General features: G+C 46.7%; 1 protein-coding gene across 2 annotated transcripts in view; it reads right to left on the bottom strand.

Moving 5' to 3' along the window:
- Positions 1-16699, bottom strand: part of nnt (nicotinamide nucleotide transhydrogenase) — a 37723-nt gene that overhangs the window by 15856 nt on the left and 5168 nt on the right. For both annotated transcript variants that reach the window (XM_010877277.3, XM_010877278.3), the window contains exons 3-11: positions 12587-12816; positions 12261-12478; positions 11449-11625; positions 10802-10989; positions 7297-7430; positions 6950-7141; positions 6664-6817; positions 4241-4402; positions 1022-1132 (exon numbers count right to left, since the gene is read on the bottom strand). In XM_010877277.3, the coding sequence (XP_010875579.1) occupies positions 1022-1132; positions 4241-4402; positions 6664-6817; positions 6950-7141; positions 7297-7430; positions 10802-10989; positions 11449-11625; positions 12261-12478; positions 12587-12816 (1566 nt within the window). The remainder of the gene's footprint in view (positions 1-1021; positions 1133-4240; positions 4403-6663; positions 6818-6949; positions 7142-7296; positions 7431-10801; positions 10990-11448; positions 11626-12260; positions 12479-12586; positions 12817-16699) is intronic.

The raw sequence follows: 16699 nt of genomic DNA, 5'->3' as shown, positions 1-16699 counted from the left end.
AGGTAATCTTCACTTCAACCCTACTGACAGATAAAGGTATCCTAATTTAACAAATAATACTGAAAGATTATACTTTGTAATCATTTCCACAATGTTTTTTTTATAGAAATGCAGTTAATAATAATTGCTGGTGTTGCACTCCTTGAAATAACTATATGTAACTGTTTCCTGTAACTTCCTATAAGTCTCTTACATCAACTGGGGACAATTTTTGCCCACTCTTTACCGAGACTTTGACTCGGCCATTCCATTACCCTCCATTTCTTTTTTAACCATTCTGTTCTGGCTTGGTTAGTGGCTTTTGGATCATTGTCCTGTGGCAAGATCCGTGAATGTGGCTGCTTTACCTGCTCTGATTCTGAGCCTAAACGGGCTGGAAAACTTCCTTTCCTTTAGATAAACTGTTGGCTACGTTGTAACAAAACAAGTGTATATACACACCTCAGATTTATAGCTTTCTTTTGAAGTTGTGTCTTTTACACCAAAGTTAAAAGTAAGTCAACAAAGTCAGTCATCCTAAATAAAAAATGTCACTTTAGCATGAACAGGTCAAGAGATACTGTTTAAGGTTAATTTGGTTTGTGTGCATCATTATGTTGATTCATTCCGTACAGATTAAAGCATTTTAAGTTGGGATACCCTTAAAATGTGAAATAAAGCTGCTTTGGTCAATTTAGCTTGAAGATTCAGGAAATCTTCAGGGTTAATAAATGCTAATAATCCAAATGTATGCTAATTTATTTCACCACATGTAGAAATGTCAGCCCAGGACCTCTACATCTGGCTTCTTCAGCTGCGGAATTTTCTGAGACCAGACGCACAGACAGACGATGAAACTATGGACCAAATAATTTCTGTATAAACTGTCAGGAACCAATTCCAGCCTCTGCATGCTGGTTGTCTTCAGCAGGGTCTTTACCTGACAGCACCTGCTCTAAGATCGCCTATTAGGGTTCCCAGGAGCTTAACATACTGTCCGTTTTAACAGTTACTGTAGGGTTTAGTCCTAAAAGTCACTCACCAGCAATGTTGACTGAGGAGATGAAGGCCGCAGCGACAGCCAAGGTTTCAGCAGAGGAGGAGGGGGCATAGCCACCCCCCATGAGAGAGAGACCGCCAACAGCTGTCAGACCTGGGACAAACACACACAGCAAGCATAGCTTGGATCACACGACAACCCATTCCACACATGCATTTCGATTAGGCTCATGTGATGAACTAATGATTGTTTTTAAACCATTTCAACTTCTACTGACATAAACTGTTTTGAAATGTAGATTCAGTGACAGATGAGACGGGATAAAGCCTCAAAAGTGAGTGGCGGCAGCATATACGATGACAAAAAACTAAATCGCCTTGTCAAAAACCTTTACTCCATTTGAAGGTCTGTGGAGAGGTATTGCATTAGAGCACAGCAGCACAGCCTAATGAGGAAAATGTCAGGGCGCAGAGGGAATCCTGATAGCCATCAGCCCAGTAATGACTTACAAATGCAGCCACTTACGTGAACAACACAACAACATGCTGGTCAGACAGAGCCAGTAGGCTCACAGTCATGTTTTAGTGTGTTTGTGAGCCTCACTGACTGATCTTTTCCTGGCTGTCCCTTTCTGGAACTCTGCAGAAGCAATTAGTCACAGACACACCAGGGCTTGAAACAAAGGTGCACTGCACGCTACCTCAGTGTCACAGGAAATAACTGGCGGGAAATTAGGCTGGACAAATCTACGCACGCACCCTCTAAAAGCCTCCAGTGGTCCAGCGGTCCAAGACTCTGACTCGAGTGTACATTAAATGCTGCAGCGTTTATTCAATTCAGGCCCGCTGCTAGTTTGACAAAACTCTTCCCCCACTTTCCTGTCCCCTTTTATTAAGCTTGACGTGCTGCTCACATTATTCCAGACATGGCTGTCCGCAAGGTGAACTTTGAAACCATAATGCCATCAGATACCCACCTAAAGTTTCCACCTCATGAAAAGAGGGTGACTTCTTCCAACCTAAAAATTAGGTTGTATTCAGAAGACAAGGGTGTCATACTGAGATCACAGACATACCTGACCAGTTAGACACCAGGACCACCTATCTACTGCTGGCTTAGACACAGCTTTTGGATGGTGAGTCAGTGATGTCTATATTCATCACACACCCACACACACGTTTTTCTGGGGGCGTTTTTTCTGTTACCCCATCTCGTAACACTAACCTCAATAACCTAAACCTAGCCTAACACTTAAACCTAACCCGTAATGCGGAATGTTACCCTAAAGCCATTAGTTAGTGTATAGCATCACACACAGCATTTCTCCTAGAAAGGACCGGCTACAACAAAACCTTGCAGGGACCAAATGGTCAGGATTCACCCCGTTTGTGGTGTCTTGTCCCAACATGAATTATTAGACCTGGATGGCAGAAACACAAAGACATACAGACAGACCAAGTGACACGCCGGCAGAGAGAAAGAGTGACACGCCGGCAGAGAGAAAGAGTGACACGCCGGCAGAGAGAAAGAGTGACACGCCGGCAGAGAGAAAGAGTGACACGCCGGCAGAGAGAAAGAGTGACACGCCGGCAGGCAGACATCGTGACACGCCGGCAGGCAGACATCGTGACACACGGATAGAGTGGCAGACAAAGAGAGAGTCACACACAACGACAGACACACAAACACACATTTGGGATTATGTGCCATTCAGGTGAGACTTCAGAAGAGACAGACTATTAATTGTGACGATAGTTTCAGGTAGATAAAAGAGATGCAATGATACTGGAGAATGGTGTCACTGGGCAGGACCAAGGCATCCCCATAAAAGAAACCCAACGCTCCAGACCGATCGACAGAGACTCATTCCTCTCTCCTTCTTAAGAATATAACATTCCAAATTCCAATCGGCTTCACTAACGTCTTGGGCTCTAACAGCTCTTAACTTTATGACATTTGGCACAACAACAACAATAATTCCAATGGTTTCAATGTTTCCACTTCATTGCCTGACCAAAATAAAAACGGCATTGTTTCGGTAATGCCAAATGTGAGGGGAACACACCTAAGAGAATGTGAGGAGAGGGACCGAGAATGACTAGGACGGCCCGGAGACCGGGGGTATGTGTAGACTTGGGACCAATAAAGCGGTTCAAAGGAACTGTGCAGTAGGTCCAGGGAGATAATTGCTCCATTGGATGCCCCCACCAGGCCTCCTCTGAAGAGAGGCGTCTGGGGCGCCATGAAGGGGCTTTAATGTTGGACCACCGTGGGCTCATTAAGACAATCAAGCCTTCCCCGGTTCCTGTACCCAGAGCCCGTCTGCACTGCCCTAACGCCGCCGGGAGGAACAGCTTAATGAGGCCTGTCACCCAGCCAGGGCACCAGATATCACAGCCGGAGTGTCACTTCCGCGTGTGGACGTGCTGCGAACTCACACACACTATAGCACTTGACGGTAATAAAGGAGACATGGAGGGTGGGAAATGGGGCGACTAATAGTGCCACAGACATCAAAATGAAAGCAGACAGGGACTATTCAAAGTGCGACGAAAATGGTATGCAAATGTCTTTTTGCATCTAGGACTGAGTAATTATCAACAGTCCTCTCTGTACAGTCCGAGCATTGAGTTACCATTTTATCAGCCTAATCATCAGTTTTCATATTATCTGCAGAACAAGAAATATTACATTACAGATAAATCAACTATAATGTATTAGCCTAGCTATATTCTTCTGCATTCACAGAGTGGAACCTGAGACCTTCGCTCCTAGTTGCTTGAAGCAGATTGAAACACTGTTGATTCGAAGAAAAAGTACTTTAAATCATCCAGACTATGGGCCATGAATCATTTCCTGTTCCCTCCAGGTCCTACTCATCGCTGGGAGGAGAGGAGAGCACCTGCAGGTGTGGAGGAGGACTCAACCACCAGGGCAGTGAAGGCTCTGTACATTATAGGAATGCCTTTTAAGGACCAGCAAACTAAATGAATACCGGCTGGTCTTTAAAATGTGATTCATTCTCATTTGAAACCAAATCCTATGTGATGTAATGTAGGCTTAGATGGCTTCTCATCAGTTGGTTGATCTCCCCTCAAGTCTATAAAGTCCTAATGCATTACTAAACATACTAAACTCAATTCTATAAAGTACTAATGCATTACTAAACATACTAAATAACAAAATAATGACGTTGCCTGTATTTAGTCTTCTTTGCAGTGTTTCTATTGAATTGAGATGAAATGGAGATGAAACACTCACCAGATATGGCATTGGTGACGGACATGAGTGGGGAGTGAAGGGCTGGGCTCACCCCCCACACCGTGTGGTAGCCCACAATGGTAGCCAGGCCAAAGGTGGTCACCATCTGGGTGAAGGCAGCATTGGGGGCAGCCAGTCCCAAGCCTAACACAGTACCAAGACCTGAGAGGGGAAAATAAAACTTTACCAGTAAATTCAGTGGTCCAAACCACGTTAATAAAAACAGAAATCTACAAAAACATACAAGACATATAAAGCAAGTAACAAATGCCTAAAATATATAAACAAATGTCAGGTGTCAGGTTAAGCTGACGGATGGACGTTTTTTGGGGGCTGATGGCCTCGGAGGAAGCAAGTCAGTTCACATCAGAGACAGTTGGCCAACATCATTAATGCACATCGCTATTTTCTGTAGTTCTGCGTCCTCCGCATTGTGGATGGGTGTTTAGCTAGAAAGCCACTCCCCACTAGCAACCACAAATACACTAGAAGCTCATCACAGATGGATCATGGCCATAGTGATAAAAGGTCTAAAGATTTTCAGCTAGCAGACTTTATTTTTATTTTTTTAAATGTTTTTATGAAAACCATGTCCAAACGATGGAGGAAGCCCCCTTCTAACAGTTGTTTGTGTCGTTGCGGAATAGAGGGCGGTCCTCCTCCGCGTGGTCTTCCCTCTTCTTCACTCATTTTTGCTTACAGAGAGCGTGTGTGGTGCGTGCGTTTGTTTACGTTGAAATAGAAAAGAAAACACCAACGCGTGTTTTCATTAGCTAAATTATAGGATCCGTTCGCGATGGTTTTCTCTAGCCACATTTGTTTGCAGTAACCTAGCACTGTATAATGATGCTCAGTATATCCATGCTCTAGCCTAATTCTGCGGCATAGGGTATGGTCAAAGCCATACTGGGTCACATGTTTATACCGGCATACTTTTCTCCCATACATACCGTCCAACCCTAATGGCAACAATAGAAATATCCTATGTCTATGTAAATATTCAGGCTTTCTACCAAATTAAGTGCAATGCAAGCTGAAACAACACTGAAGAATCATTAGTCATGTAAATACATTAAATTAGGCCCATGTCATGTGAAGGCACACTAGACAGTTTAGAGTAAAAATGCTGACTCATTCTATCATCTGCTAATTTCTGACAAGAGACAGACACAATGCCGTTAGCAATTTAATTTAGCTAGGTAGCAATTACAGACAGCAGCACGAGTACAGTGGCGGGACGCGACACAGGAACGAGCAGCTTGGGGGAACGTGTGAACACGGTTTACAGGCCTGCCGTCTCCAGTCTCCACTACCAGAGCAGGGGTCTGTGGGAAAACGGGCTACAGCACCACTTCAGACAGACGCAGCAGGGGGGAGGGCGGGCTTGACATCCCACATTTTATTATTCCCAGTTTCCTGGCACTAAGGGGCTGCTGGTGGTGGTTTAGACTTGGGGTGGTTGGGCAGCGAGGGTGGGAGGGGGCAAGTTATGTAGAGCTCTAATTAGGTGACCAATACGAATTTCAAAGGAGCTCTCGGCCATTCTGCCTTTCTGGCCTCTTGATCCATCGGTCAGGAAATCAAGACGCTCCAGAAGCACCTTCTCTGGCTTCAGAGGGGCGAAAGATACCAACACACTACTAGATACAAACTCATAAAAGGACAGGAAGATGAATGTGCCCGTTTGTTTACCTCAGCTTGTTTATTTACTTGTGAACGTAGTTTGTGGTTCGTTTGTCTGAATGTTGGGGAAGGAGGCAGTGTTCTTTTGGTGCCTTTGATCTGACTCCAGAACAGACAGCTCTCGCTCTATTTCTTCTCCCCTCCCCTGTGCTCGCTCAGCCCCCGTCTGTAACCAATATAACTAATCTGCACAGGTTTCTGTTTAGTGTAGCTTTAATGTCTGATCACGACCCGGTCTCTGAACAGGGTCACGGCTCACCTTTCCCACATTAGTCACCCATGTGGATTACTTGTGAGTGTTAGGAGATAATAGAACAATGTAATGAATGTGAAAGGCAATAAAACATTAATGGCCTGCTTTTAACCCCCAGTGATAGTCCCGTTAACCCAGGTCAGGGTGAGAGAGAGAGAGACCACCGTACAAGCTCACAGAAACTCATGACACGGCTCAGTTTAGGGGCCATTATCCTGACAGCCAGAGGTGTGCTCGGCATCCTTGGCTTTCTGCTGTGTCAGTCATTTAATTCCCCAGGCCCTATAATTAAGTAAACAACGGAGTCAGACCCGGAGTGGTGTTCATTAGAACAAACCGTAACAAATGGGTTTGCAACCAAAGTAGTTTCTCTCCAGGTAGTTTCTCTCCATTTTGTCAATGTTATTCCTTACGGGCGGGTACTGAACATGACCCTGGCAGGGCCAGTATAAAGTAACTGTCCAGGCAGTCAGTGGTGTTGTCTCACCTCCAGTGTACATGCCGGCTGTGGTCAGGGTGGCCTTGAAGGGGGACACAGCAGCAGCCTTCTCCTTCGCTAACTCCTGCACACTCTTGGGTTTGGGAGGGGCTGCCACCGGAATGTTATCAGGCAGAGGAGCTGGGAAGAGGTTGATTCCATTCTGCACCATAAAGAATGGTCAAAATCATTAGGAGCTACCAAACAAAATCAACCATCAAAACGTTCACTGGTCAACTGTAGAAGATTCTACAGAAAAAAGAAGGAGAGATAGATTGACACCCAGATAAGTGACCTGCATGACGAAGGATCCTCGGATGACATGGTCCATGGTACCATAGTTAAACGTCTCCTTGACCTCATAATGGAAGTTCTCCGTGGAAGGGCTGATGGCACGGATCAGTTTGGTCAGGTTGTTGGAGTACAGGGTGCTGGCCTGGGTGGGCAGGCGGCTGGGCAGATCGGTGAAGCCAATGTGGGTCACACCCTAAAGCATAACAGAACGGTTGTTTCACCGATACACCAAAATGTTGCACTCTCTTTCACAAGATCACACCTTTGTGGCAATATTCTAGGTGCAGGCAATGAAAATGACAATTAGAAAACACATGCTGAAACAGCAGCGGAGGTTGGTGGCCTGACCTTGTGTACGGACAGCTCCCCAGGCACAGTGGTTTCAATGTTCCCCCCAGCCTCAGCGGCCAGATCCACCACCACCGACCCGTCCTTCATGCTCTCCACCATGCTCTTGGTGATCAGGATGGGGGCCTTGCGACCTAGAGACATCACGTCATGGTCACAGAAAGGTCAACACTGCATTGGAACAGGGGTCACGTTAAGGCAGAATTTTTCACACAGAAAAAAAGAAATAATTCCACGGATTCTGAACTTGCAGGTGTATTGGACATTAGATTCTAACTTTTTATTGTCAGAATGGAGTCATCCGTCAAGTCTGAGCATACAAACCTTAGCTACATGCTCTCTTTCTGGACATTTGTCCACATTGCGGGGAGTGTGGCAGTAGAAGCTGTGAGTTGCATTTTCGTTGCTAGGTTGTGTCCATGTAATTAGTTAGTGTTACTTTCATCCCACATGTCTCTCCAGCAACTTTTCCTAGTCTAACACACAAGACCAGCTACTGTAGCATGATACTTGAAACGTATGCTGTCATTCAGTCACTAGAACCGTAACGCAACAACTATGAAACATATAAACACTCAGTCTGTGACATTTCTTAGGTCGCTCTAAATCGCACTTCACTAATTACATGGGCTGCTTTTTTGTAAGCATGTAGTCCTCCTCGTAAGGATCATGCTAAATTAACCATATCATTCTAGCTTCTGTGACAACTAATTAAATCCAGGTTTTGATTATTTGTTACATGTAGAAAAAAGACATCAAAAGGAAATCCTATTATTTATCCAAATAAAACATTCACTGATTAATGATTCATGGGCGTCCAGACCTTGGAATTATTTCTAACAAGCGCCATTCCTGCATTCATATTTCATCAACACTGTCGATCGAATACCCCAAAATCATAATATTGTTCAGATGTTATTACTGTTATATGTGAGTAATAAAGACATAAAGAAAACCTCGTTCACACAGCATTCCGTAAGCCTATTCTGTCCTGCAGTCTAAAGCGCTGAGTGGACCGTGTTTATTAGTTAAAATAGAATGCAGGTAAAGATCTTTAAATCATAGATTTTTGGAATTAACTTTTTAAAGTTAATGCAACCTCTGTGGAAAAGCTTCTGGCCCGGCGTGCCACCATGGTGCTTAATCAGAAGAGCAGAAGACTTCCTTTATCAGCTTTATATACAGGGAGTGGCCAGCATGGTGCTTAATCAGAAGAGCAGAAGACTTCCTTTATCAGTGTTTTATACAGGGAGTGGCCACAGTGGATGGCATGTGCATTCAGCCATAGGGTGGAAAGAGCCTACATATTACATATTTTCTTAGTAGGGATGCACCAATATATTGGCCAGCAATCGGTACTGGACAATTATCAGCAAAAATGTAATAATCGTACCAGCCGATTGTTTTACGGTTGTCCGATTATGTTAGACCAATTGTGCTTTTGTCTGAACATGCGTTCAATATCATTTGTAAACTAATATAATAATAGTTTTTGTACTGAAGTCATCGGTCCTATTGTTATATTGTTTTGTTTTTCTCTGTTGCAGTTATGTTGATGAAGTCTAATACCTTACATACAACATTTGTATCCTGACATTGCATAACATACATTTTATGATAAATCTGTTAATGTATATATTTTAAAGGTCACCTGAGAAACATAAATATCTTAGCATCAATAGATTTGTCAATCAGAGTGGTGATATTTCAGCTGACACATAACTCAGATCTTTACCAAAACAATGGCTTTTTATGGTATAAATGCAGATTGCCCATTTGAAGTTTAGTTTGAACAATATTTTAAAACTTAATTATTACAGGATTTACAGAGAAAAACTCAATAGGATTACCAGTCAATTTTAACTGGAAAGTGTACACACTGCAAAAACCATCAATTCAATGTAAGCCTCAATATGTAATAACTTAAGGAAATAATGGATAAAAGCAGCCAACTTCAACATGATTTATGATTATGATTTATTTAAGCAAGAATACAAATTGCAGCCCAAAGCGAAGTAATTTATTTCAGAATAGAGAACTTTTATATTGTGAAGTAACAAAATGTGCTGCTCCTTTGAGTGCCAATTCTCAAAACAAGTGATGAATGCTTATGAATATGTTGGGTTGGTTGTTAACACATGGTGAATTAAAGCATTTGGAAAACACTGCACCAAACGGATGTCATGGGAACACAGACAAACCCCTCCTAAGTCAATTAGAACTGGTCGGTACTGATCAGGCCAGGCCAGGCCAGGCCAGGCTAGCGTAAACCAGACCAAAGGGGTCACTGGAACTGGGACCATTTACTCAACTAAATGTCATTGGCTCCAGGTCACTCACATCACATGCTAGCGGAGAGAATGTCATTCACAACTACATGTGTTCTCAATGTAACCAGGGGTGAGAATCTAGAGCAGGCCGGTTAGAAGGAACTGAACCGACCACACCATGTTAACCAGATGGAAAGGAACAAATTGGGCCACATTAACCAGATGGAAAGGAACCAACCAGGCCATGTTAACCAGATGGAAAGGAACAAATTGGGCCACATTAACCAGATGGAAAGGAACAAACTGGGCCACATTAACCAGATGGAAAGGAACAAACTGGGCCACATTAACCAGATGGAAAGGAACCAAACAGGGCATGTTAACAAGGTGAACATTAACCAAATAGGCCACATTAACCAGATGGAAATAAACCAACTATATGAATCGGACCTAACCACTACATTGAAACCACTGAGCTAACTGTCTTAGAGCAGCTTACAGCCGGGACAGGACTGGACACACAAGGCTGTTGATAGCAGTATATCATTTCATACGTGACAGAATAACAGTGGTTGAATTCAAGGATGACAACCTGTTGGCCAGCTTCTCTATCTAGCAGACTCTGTGGAAATGTCAGCTAAGAACACAGAGACCTGGCCAGTCCCCCTGACTGCAGCGCACAGGGAGAAGGTGTAAAGCAGGTAGGACAGACATGCCTTCCCAGGCCAAGAAAACAGTATACTAGTATTTTGGAACCACTGAAGTACTTTAGTACTATTAGGTAATGAGGATACTTCACTGTTATTTCATACTTTTGATACATATAGAGAAGTTATAATACATGAGTGATAACATTGTAATACACTCAAGATATGCTCTTAACATACCCACATATACACACACACACACACACACACAATACATGAGTGATATATATTTATGTTAATGTTAGTGATATATATTGAGTGGATTACAATGTTATCAGTCATGTATTATAAGTACTCTATGTATCAAAAGTATGAAATAAGTGGGTTCATTTTAACACACTGAAGTATCCTCATTAATACTTAAATATTACTTCAATACTATTTTAATATTATTTAGTGTACCAATGTTCAATATCAGTGGTTCCAAAATAATATACTTTAAGTGCTGTTTTTTTTGGCTTGGATCCAGGGAGAGGGCATGGCTTGTAAAACATGCAGACAGTTGTCGCGGTACATGGCTGTACCTACCTGGGATCAGTGCCGTGCTGACGAGGATGTCTACCTCCAGACACTGCTTGGCAAACAGCTTCATCTCAGCCTCGATGAACTCCTTGGACATCTCCTTGGCGTAGCCTCCTTGGCCGTCGCCCGCCTCCTTAATGTCCACCTCCAGAGTCTCGGCTCCCAGGGACTTGAACTGCTCTAGAGCCGCCGCCCTGGGGAAGGAGAAGAAGGCCGCGGGATGTCACGGGGGATATTGTACAGCATCATCACAGGAGTTCAGGCCATATCTATGACCACTGTAGGACTTCCAGGCAGCAAACGCTTTGCAAAGCAATGGTTGGCTCGATGAGAATCAGAAATGTGAATCTGGAGAAAATGCCAAAGAAAGAAACAGTGATTTGTCCTATTAATAAATTATTTGATTCAAGTAGAAGGAATCTAGAGTTCAATTCCCGAGGAGTTTTCATTTGTCAAGGCAGCTGCTGCCCTCTACTGGAGAACCGGAAACATCACACTTTCAGATCCATAAAGGACAGCTAGACAGCATCCAGTCTGGGCTGAGGGAGGGGGGGGGGGGCAGTTGTGCGTGACATTTTATTAGGCTTTAAAACAATTAATAATGTGATGGAGAACAAATTATTTATAGGGAAGGAAAACAGCTGATGTCTCACCGTGTGTCAAAGCCCCTGACAATAGCCCCCATGGACCGGGCAGTGCCCGCCGCAGCCAGGCCCGCAACACCTCCTCCAATGATCAGCACCTTAGCAGGCGGGACCTTGCCAGCAGCGGTGATCTGTCCGGTGAAGAAGCGACCGAAGCTGTTGGCTGCCAGTAACACAGCTTTGTATCTGAAAAACGAAACCCACAAGGACAGAATGGTCAGTTGTAAATAATGTCGGCGCAAGCCTACCCAGCCTAGCATCAAAACATCCCAGCTGTTTATACGCCCTCTGAAAAGTGGACCACACACAGTCTCTAATTCACATCCAATCAATGCAGCACGCATACACAGCAGGCAGCTGGCTAAGAGAAGGATATCGCCATGGAAATGTCTTACATAAAGGGTGCAGTGCAGTCTTTGTAATTGTACTTTCAAAAATGATCACTGCTTGTTGAACTCATGAAGAGCTGGCAACATTCGTACTGGAGCTCAGATCATGTGAGGGTTAGGAAACAAATGAAATGAAGGCATTTACATAAACAGCCCTGATTGGCTGATAGGATGGTCTAGAGCCCAATATCCTAACAAAGGTGAACACCCATTGGCCTATTATTTTCAGATCGAAAAAGCGGCCACCAGTTCCACTCCACCTGAACAAGGTGACATTTTGTGTCTTCATCCAACATTACCATCACTTTAACCAGAGTATTGTTACAACCATATATTGTGGAAATATCATAATGAAAATGATATTGCTGAGTGCACTGAACCTTTAAAGGGGACTCCAGAGACTCTTCTATAATTTCCCTGGCCTATCCTCACCCTGCAATGTTAGCCATGGAGCTCAGCGCATCGAAGCCCTGGGCAATGGTGACGCGGGGCACCTGGTCCATTGCCAGCACGGTGGCTTTCCTCTGGGACAGCAAGTCCATGAGCTCAGGATTCTGGGCGGGGTAGATGAAGCTGAAAAGAGTGGCTGCCTCCTTCATCAGCTCCACCTCATGGGCTCCCAGCTTGGGGTTGAAGATGGGCGCACGCACCTGAGACAGATCATTTAAAGAGATTCAACAGTTATAATGGCGGCCAATCAGAAAAGAATGACTGTCCATCTCACTTCCATCCCCTCTGAAAGCAGTCTCAACCCACACCTTGAGCAGCAGATCGGAGGCCAGGACATCTCGGACGTCTTTGATGGTGGCGCCCGCCTGGATGTACTGCTCATCTAGGAACTTGGAGGACTCTCCAGCCCCAGACTCCACCACCACGTTGAAGCCCTGTTTTATAAGGGCCTGTACTCCGGCCGGGGACAGAGCCACGCGGCGCTCATTCTCCAAGATCTCCTTCGGCACACCTACCGTGAGCTGCTTATAGGGAATACCTGGAAAACCAGTAACAATTACGTTTCATTTATTTAGCAAAGGGCAATCTGTATCATTTAAGGATACAATATTGTCAAAGAATACAGTTAACGCAGAATGAACCTAGTGCACAGGGTATTGCCAACAGCCTACATATGTGACTGAATAAATACCGTCCGTAGTGGGCCTTTAACAAAGCAAGATGTCATTTCCAGAGAAGTGAGTGAAGTATTGGTCATCTGATTTTGTCATGTCATGTCATGTCATCTTCTTCCGCTTATCCGGGGCCGGGTCGCGGGGGCAGCAGTCTAAGCAGGGATGCCCAGACTTCCCTCTCCCCAGACACTTCCTCTAGCTCTTCCGGGCGGACACAGAGGCGTTCCCAGGCCAGCCGGGAGACATAGTCCCTCCAGCGAGTCCTAGGTCTTCCCCGGGGTCTCCTCCCGGTGGGACGGGACCGGAACACCTTCCCAGGAAGGCGTTCCGGAGGCATCCGAAAAAGATGCCCAAGCCACCTCAGCTGACCCCTCTCGATGTGGAGGAGCAGCGGTTCTACTCTGAGCTCCTCCCGGGTGACCGAGCTTCTCACCCTATCTCTAAGGGATCGCCCGGCCACCCTGCGGAGAAAGCTCATTTCGGCCGCCTGTATCCGGGATCTTGTCCTTTCGGTCATGACCCAAAGCTCATGACCATAGGTGAGAGTAGGAACGTAGATTGACTGGTAAATCGAGAGCTTCGCCTTGCGGCTCAGCTCTTTCTTCACCACGACAGACCGATACATCGACTGCATTACTGCAGAAGCTGCACCGATCCGTCTGTCAATCTCCCGTTCCATCCTTCCCTCACTCGTGAACAAGACCCCTAGATACTTAAACTCCTCCACTTGAGGCAGGCACTCTCCACCAACCTGAAGCGGGCAAGCCACCCTTTTCCGACTGAGGACCATGGCCTCGGATTTGGAGGTACTGATTTTCATCCCCACCGCTTCACACTCGGCTGCAAACCGTCCCAGCGCATGCTGAAGGTCCTGGTTAGAAGGGGCCAACACGACAACATCATCTGCAAAAAGCAGAGACGAAATTGTGTGGTCCCCAAACCTGACACCCTCCGGCCCCTGGCTGCGCCTAGAAATTCTGTCCATAAAAATTACGAACAGAACCGGTGACAAAGGGCAGCCCTGCCGGAGTCCAACATGCACTGGGAACAAGTCTGACTTACTGCCGGCAATGCGGACCAAGCTCCTGCTTCGGTTGTACAGGGACCTGACAGCCCTTAGCAAAGGACCCAGGACCCCATATTCCCCAAGCACCCTCCACAAGATGCCGGGAGGGACACAGTCGAATGCCTTCTCCAAATCCACAAAACACATGTGGATTGGTTGGGCAAACTCCCATGAACCCTCCAACACCCCGTAGAGGGTATAGAGCTGGTCCAGTGTTCCACGGCCCGGACGAAAACCACACTGTTCCTCCTGAATCCGAGGTTCTACTATCGGCCGTATTCTCCTCTCCAGTACCCTGGCATAGACTTTCCCGGGGAGGCTGAGAAGTGTGATCCCCCTATAGTTGGAACACACCCTCCGGTCCCCCTTCTTAAAAAGAGGGACCACCACACCGGTCTGCCATCCCAGAGGCACTGTCCCCGACCGCCACGCGATGTTGCACAGGCGTGTCAACCAAGACAGCCCCACAACATCCAGAGACTTGAGGTACTCAGGGCGGATCTCATCCACCCCCGGTGCCTTGCCACCGAGGAGTTTCTTGACCACCTCAGTGACTTCAGCCCGGGTGATGGACGAGTCCAACTCTGAGCCCTCATCCTCTGCTTCCTCAATGGAAGAAGTGACAGCGGGATTGAGGAGATCCTCGAAGTATTCCTTCCACCGCCCGACGACATCCTCAGTTGAGGTCAACAGCTGCCCACCTCTACTGTAAACAGCGTTGGTAGGGCACTGTTTCCCTCTCCTGAGGCGCCGGATGGTTTGCCAGAATCTCTTCGAGGCCAGCCGATAGTCCTTCTCCATGACCTCACCGAACTCCTCCCAGGCCCGAGTTTTTGCCTCCACAACCACCCGGGCTGCAGTCCGCTTGGCCTGTCGGTACCCGTCAGCTGCGTCAGGAGTCCCACAAGCCAACCAGGCCTGATAGGACTCCTTCTTCAGCTTGACGGCATCCCTTACTTCCGGTGTCCACCACCGGGTTCGGGGATTGCCGCCTCGACAGGCACCGGAGACCTTACGGCCACAGCTCTGAGCGGCCGCTTCGACAATGGCGGTGGAGAACATGGTCCACTCGGACTCAATATCTCCAACCTCCCTCGGGATCCAGTCGAAGCTCTGCCGGAGGTGGGAGTTAAAGATCTCTCTGACAGGAGACTCTGCCAGACGTTCCCAGCAGACCCTTACAGTTCGCTTGGGCCTGCCGAGTCTGTCCAGCTTTCTCCCCCGCCATCGGATCCAACTCACCACCAGGTGGTGATCAGTTGACAGCTCCGCCCCTCTCTTCACCCGAGTGTCCAGGACATACGGCCGCAGGTCAGATGAGACGACAACAAAGTCGATCATCGACCTGCGGCCTAGGGTGTCCTGGTGCCACGTGCACTGATGGACACCCTTATGCTTGAACATGGTGTTCGTTATGGACAAACTGTGACTAGCACAGAAGTCCAATAACTGAACACCACTCGGGTTCAGATCAGGGGGGCCGTTCCTCCCAATCACGCCCCTCCAGGTGTCACTGTCGTTGCCCACGTGGGCGTTGAAGTCCCCCAGTAGAACAATAGAGTCCCCAGTCGGAGCACTTTCCAGCACCCCTCCCAGAGACTCCAAGAAGGTCGGGTACTCTGCACTGCCGTTCGGCCCGTAGGCACAAACAACAGTGAGAGACCTATCCCCGACCCGTAGGCGCAGGGAAACGACCCTCTCGTTCACCGGGGTAAACTCCAACACATGGCGGCAGAGCTGGGGAGCTATAAGCAAACCCACACCAGCCCGCCGCCTCTCACCATGGGCAACTCCAGAGTGGTGAAGAGTCCATCCTCTCTCAAGGAGTTTGGTTCCAGAGCCCAAGCCGTGCGTAGAGGTGATCCCGACTACCTCTAATCGGAACCTCTCAACCTCACGCACTAGCTCAGGCTCCTTCCCCGCCAGCGAGGTGACATTCCACGTCCCTAGAGCTAGTTTCTGTGTCCAGAGATCGGGTTGTCTAGGCCCCTGCCTTCGACTGCCGCCCGATCCTCTTCGCACCGGCCCCTTATGGTCCCTCCTGTGGGTGGTGAGCCCACGGGAGGGCGGCCCCACGTCACCCGTTCGGGCTGAGCCCGGCCGGGCCCCATGGGGGAAGGCCCGGCCACCATCTGATTTTAGATAATCAAAAACACTGTGAGGTGTGGCATCAACATGAGCAGTATTTCTGCTGTTTAAACCCAGAAATGAACACTTGGAAGCTAACTAGCTATGAATCTGCAAAACTAAAAGTGATCTCCCTTAAAGTTGTTAGCCATCTACTGTTTAACTTATCACACTTATCACAATGAAAGTGATCTTGTTCAGTGCATTATCTATCAAGACAGCTGTGTTGGAGAAAATATAGCAGCCAGCTGACGATATCAAGTGTGGGGCTTGCATGTCAAACAATGTACACTGGCAGGTACTTACCAGCACTGATAAAACAGGCGACCCACATAAAATACTTTTGGTTCGTCTGCACTCAACACATGGATGGGGTGGAATTGTGAGGGAAAGGATGTACAGTGCAGCAATCACTCCTAATCACAGGGCAGATGTACTCTACTTGGGAGACCTTAAAGACGTGTATGTGCGCGTGGGAAATACAATAAATCTACAATAAATCAGTGACAAATGAACTGGAGTGTAGCCACTTCTGGATAAGATTCTTCTATATC

Source organism: Esox lucius, chromosome 14 (assembly GCF_011004845.1).
Source record: "Esox lucius isolate fEsoLuc1 chromosome 14, fEsoLuc1.pri, whole genome shotgun sequence".
Taxonomy (NCBI): Eukaryota; Metazoa; Chordata; class Actinopteri; order Esociformes; family Esocidae; genus Esox; species Esox lucius.
This window is presented reverse-complemented; position numbering and strand designations above follow the sequence as displayed.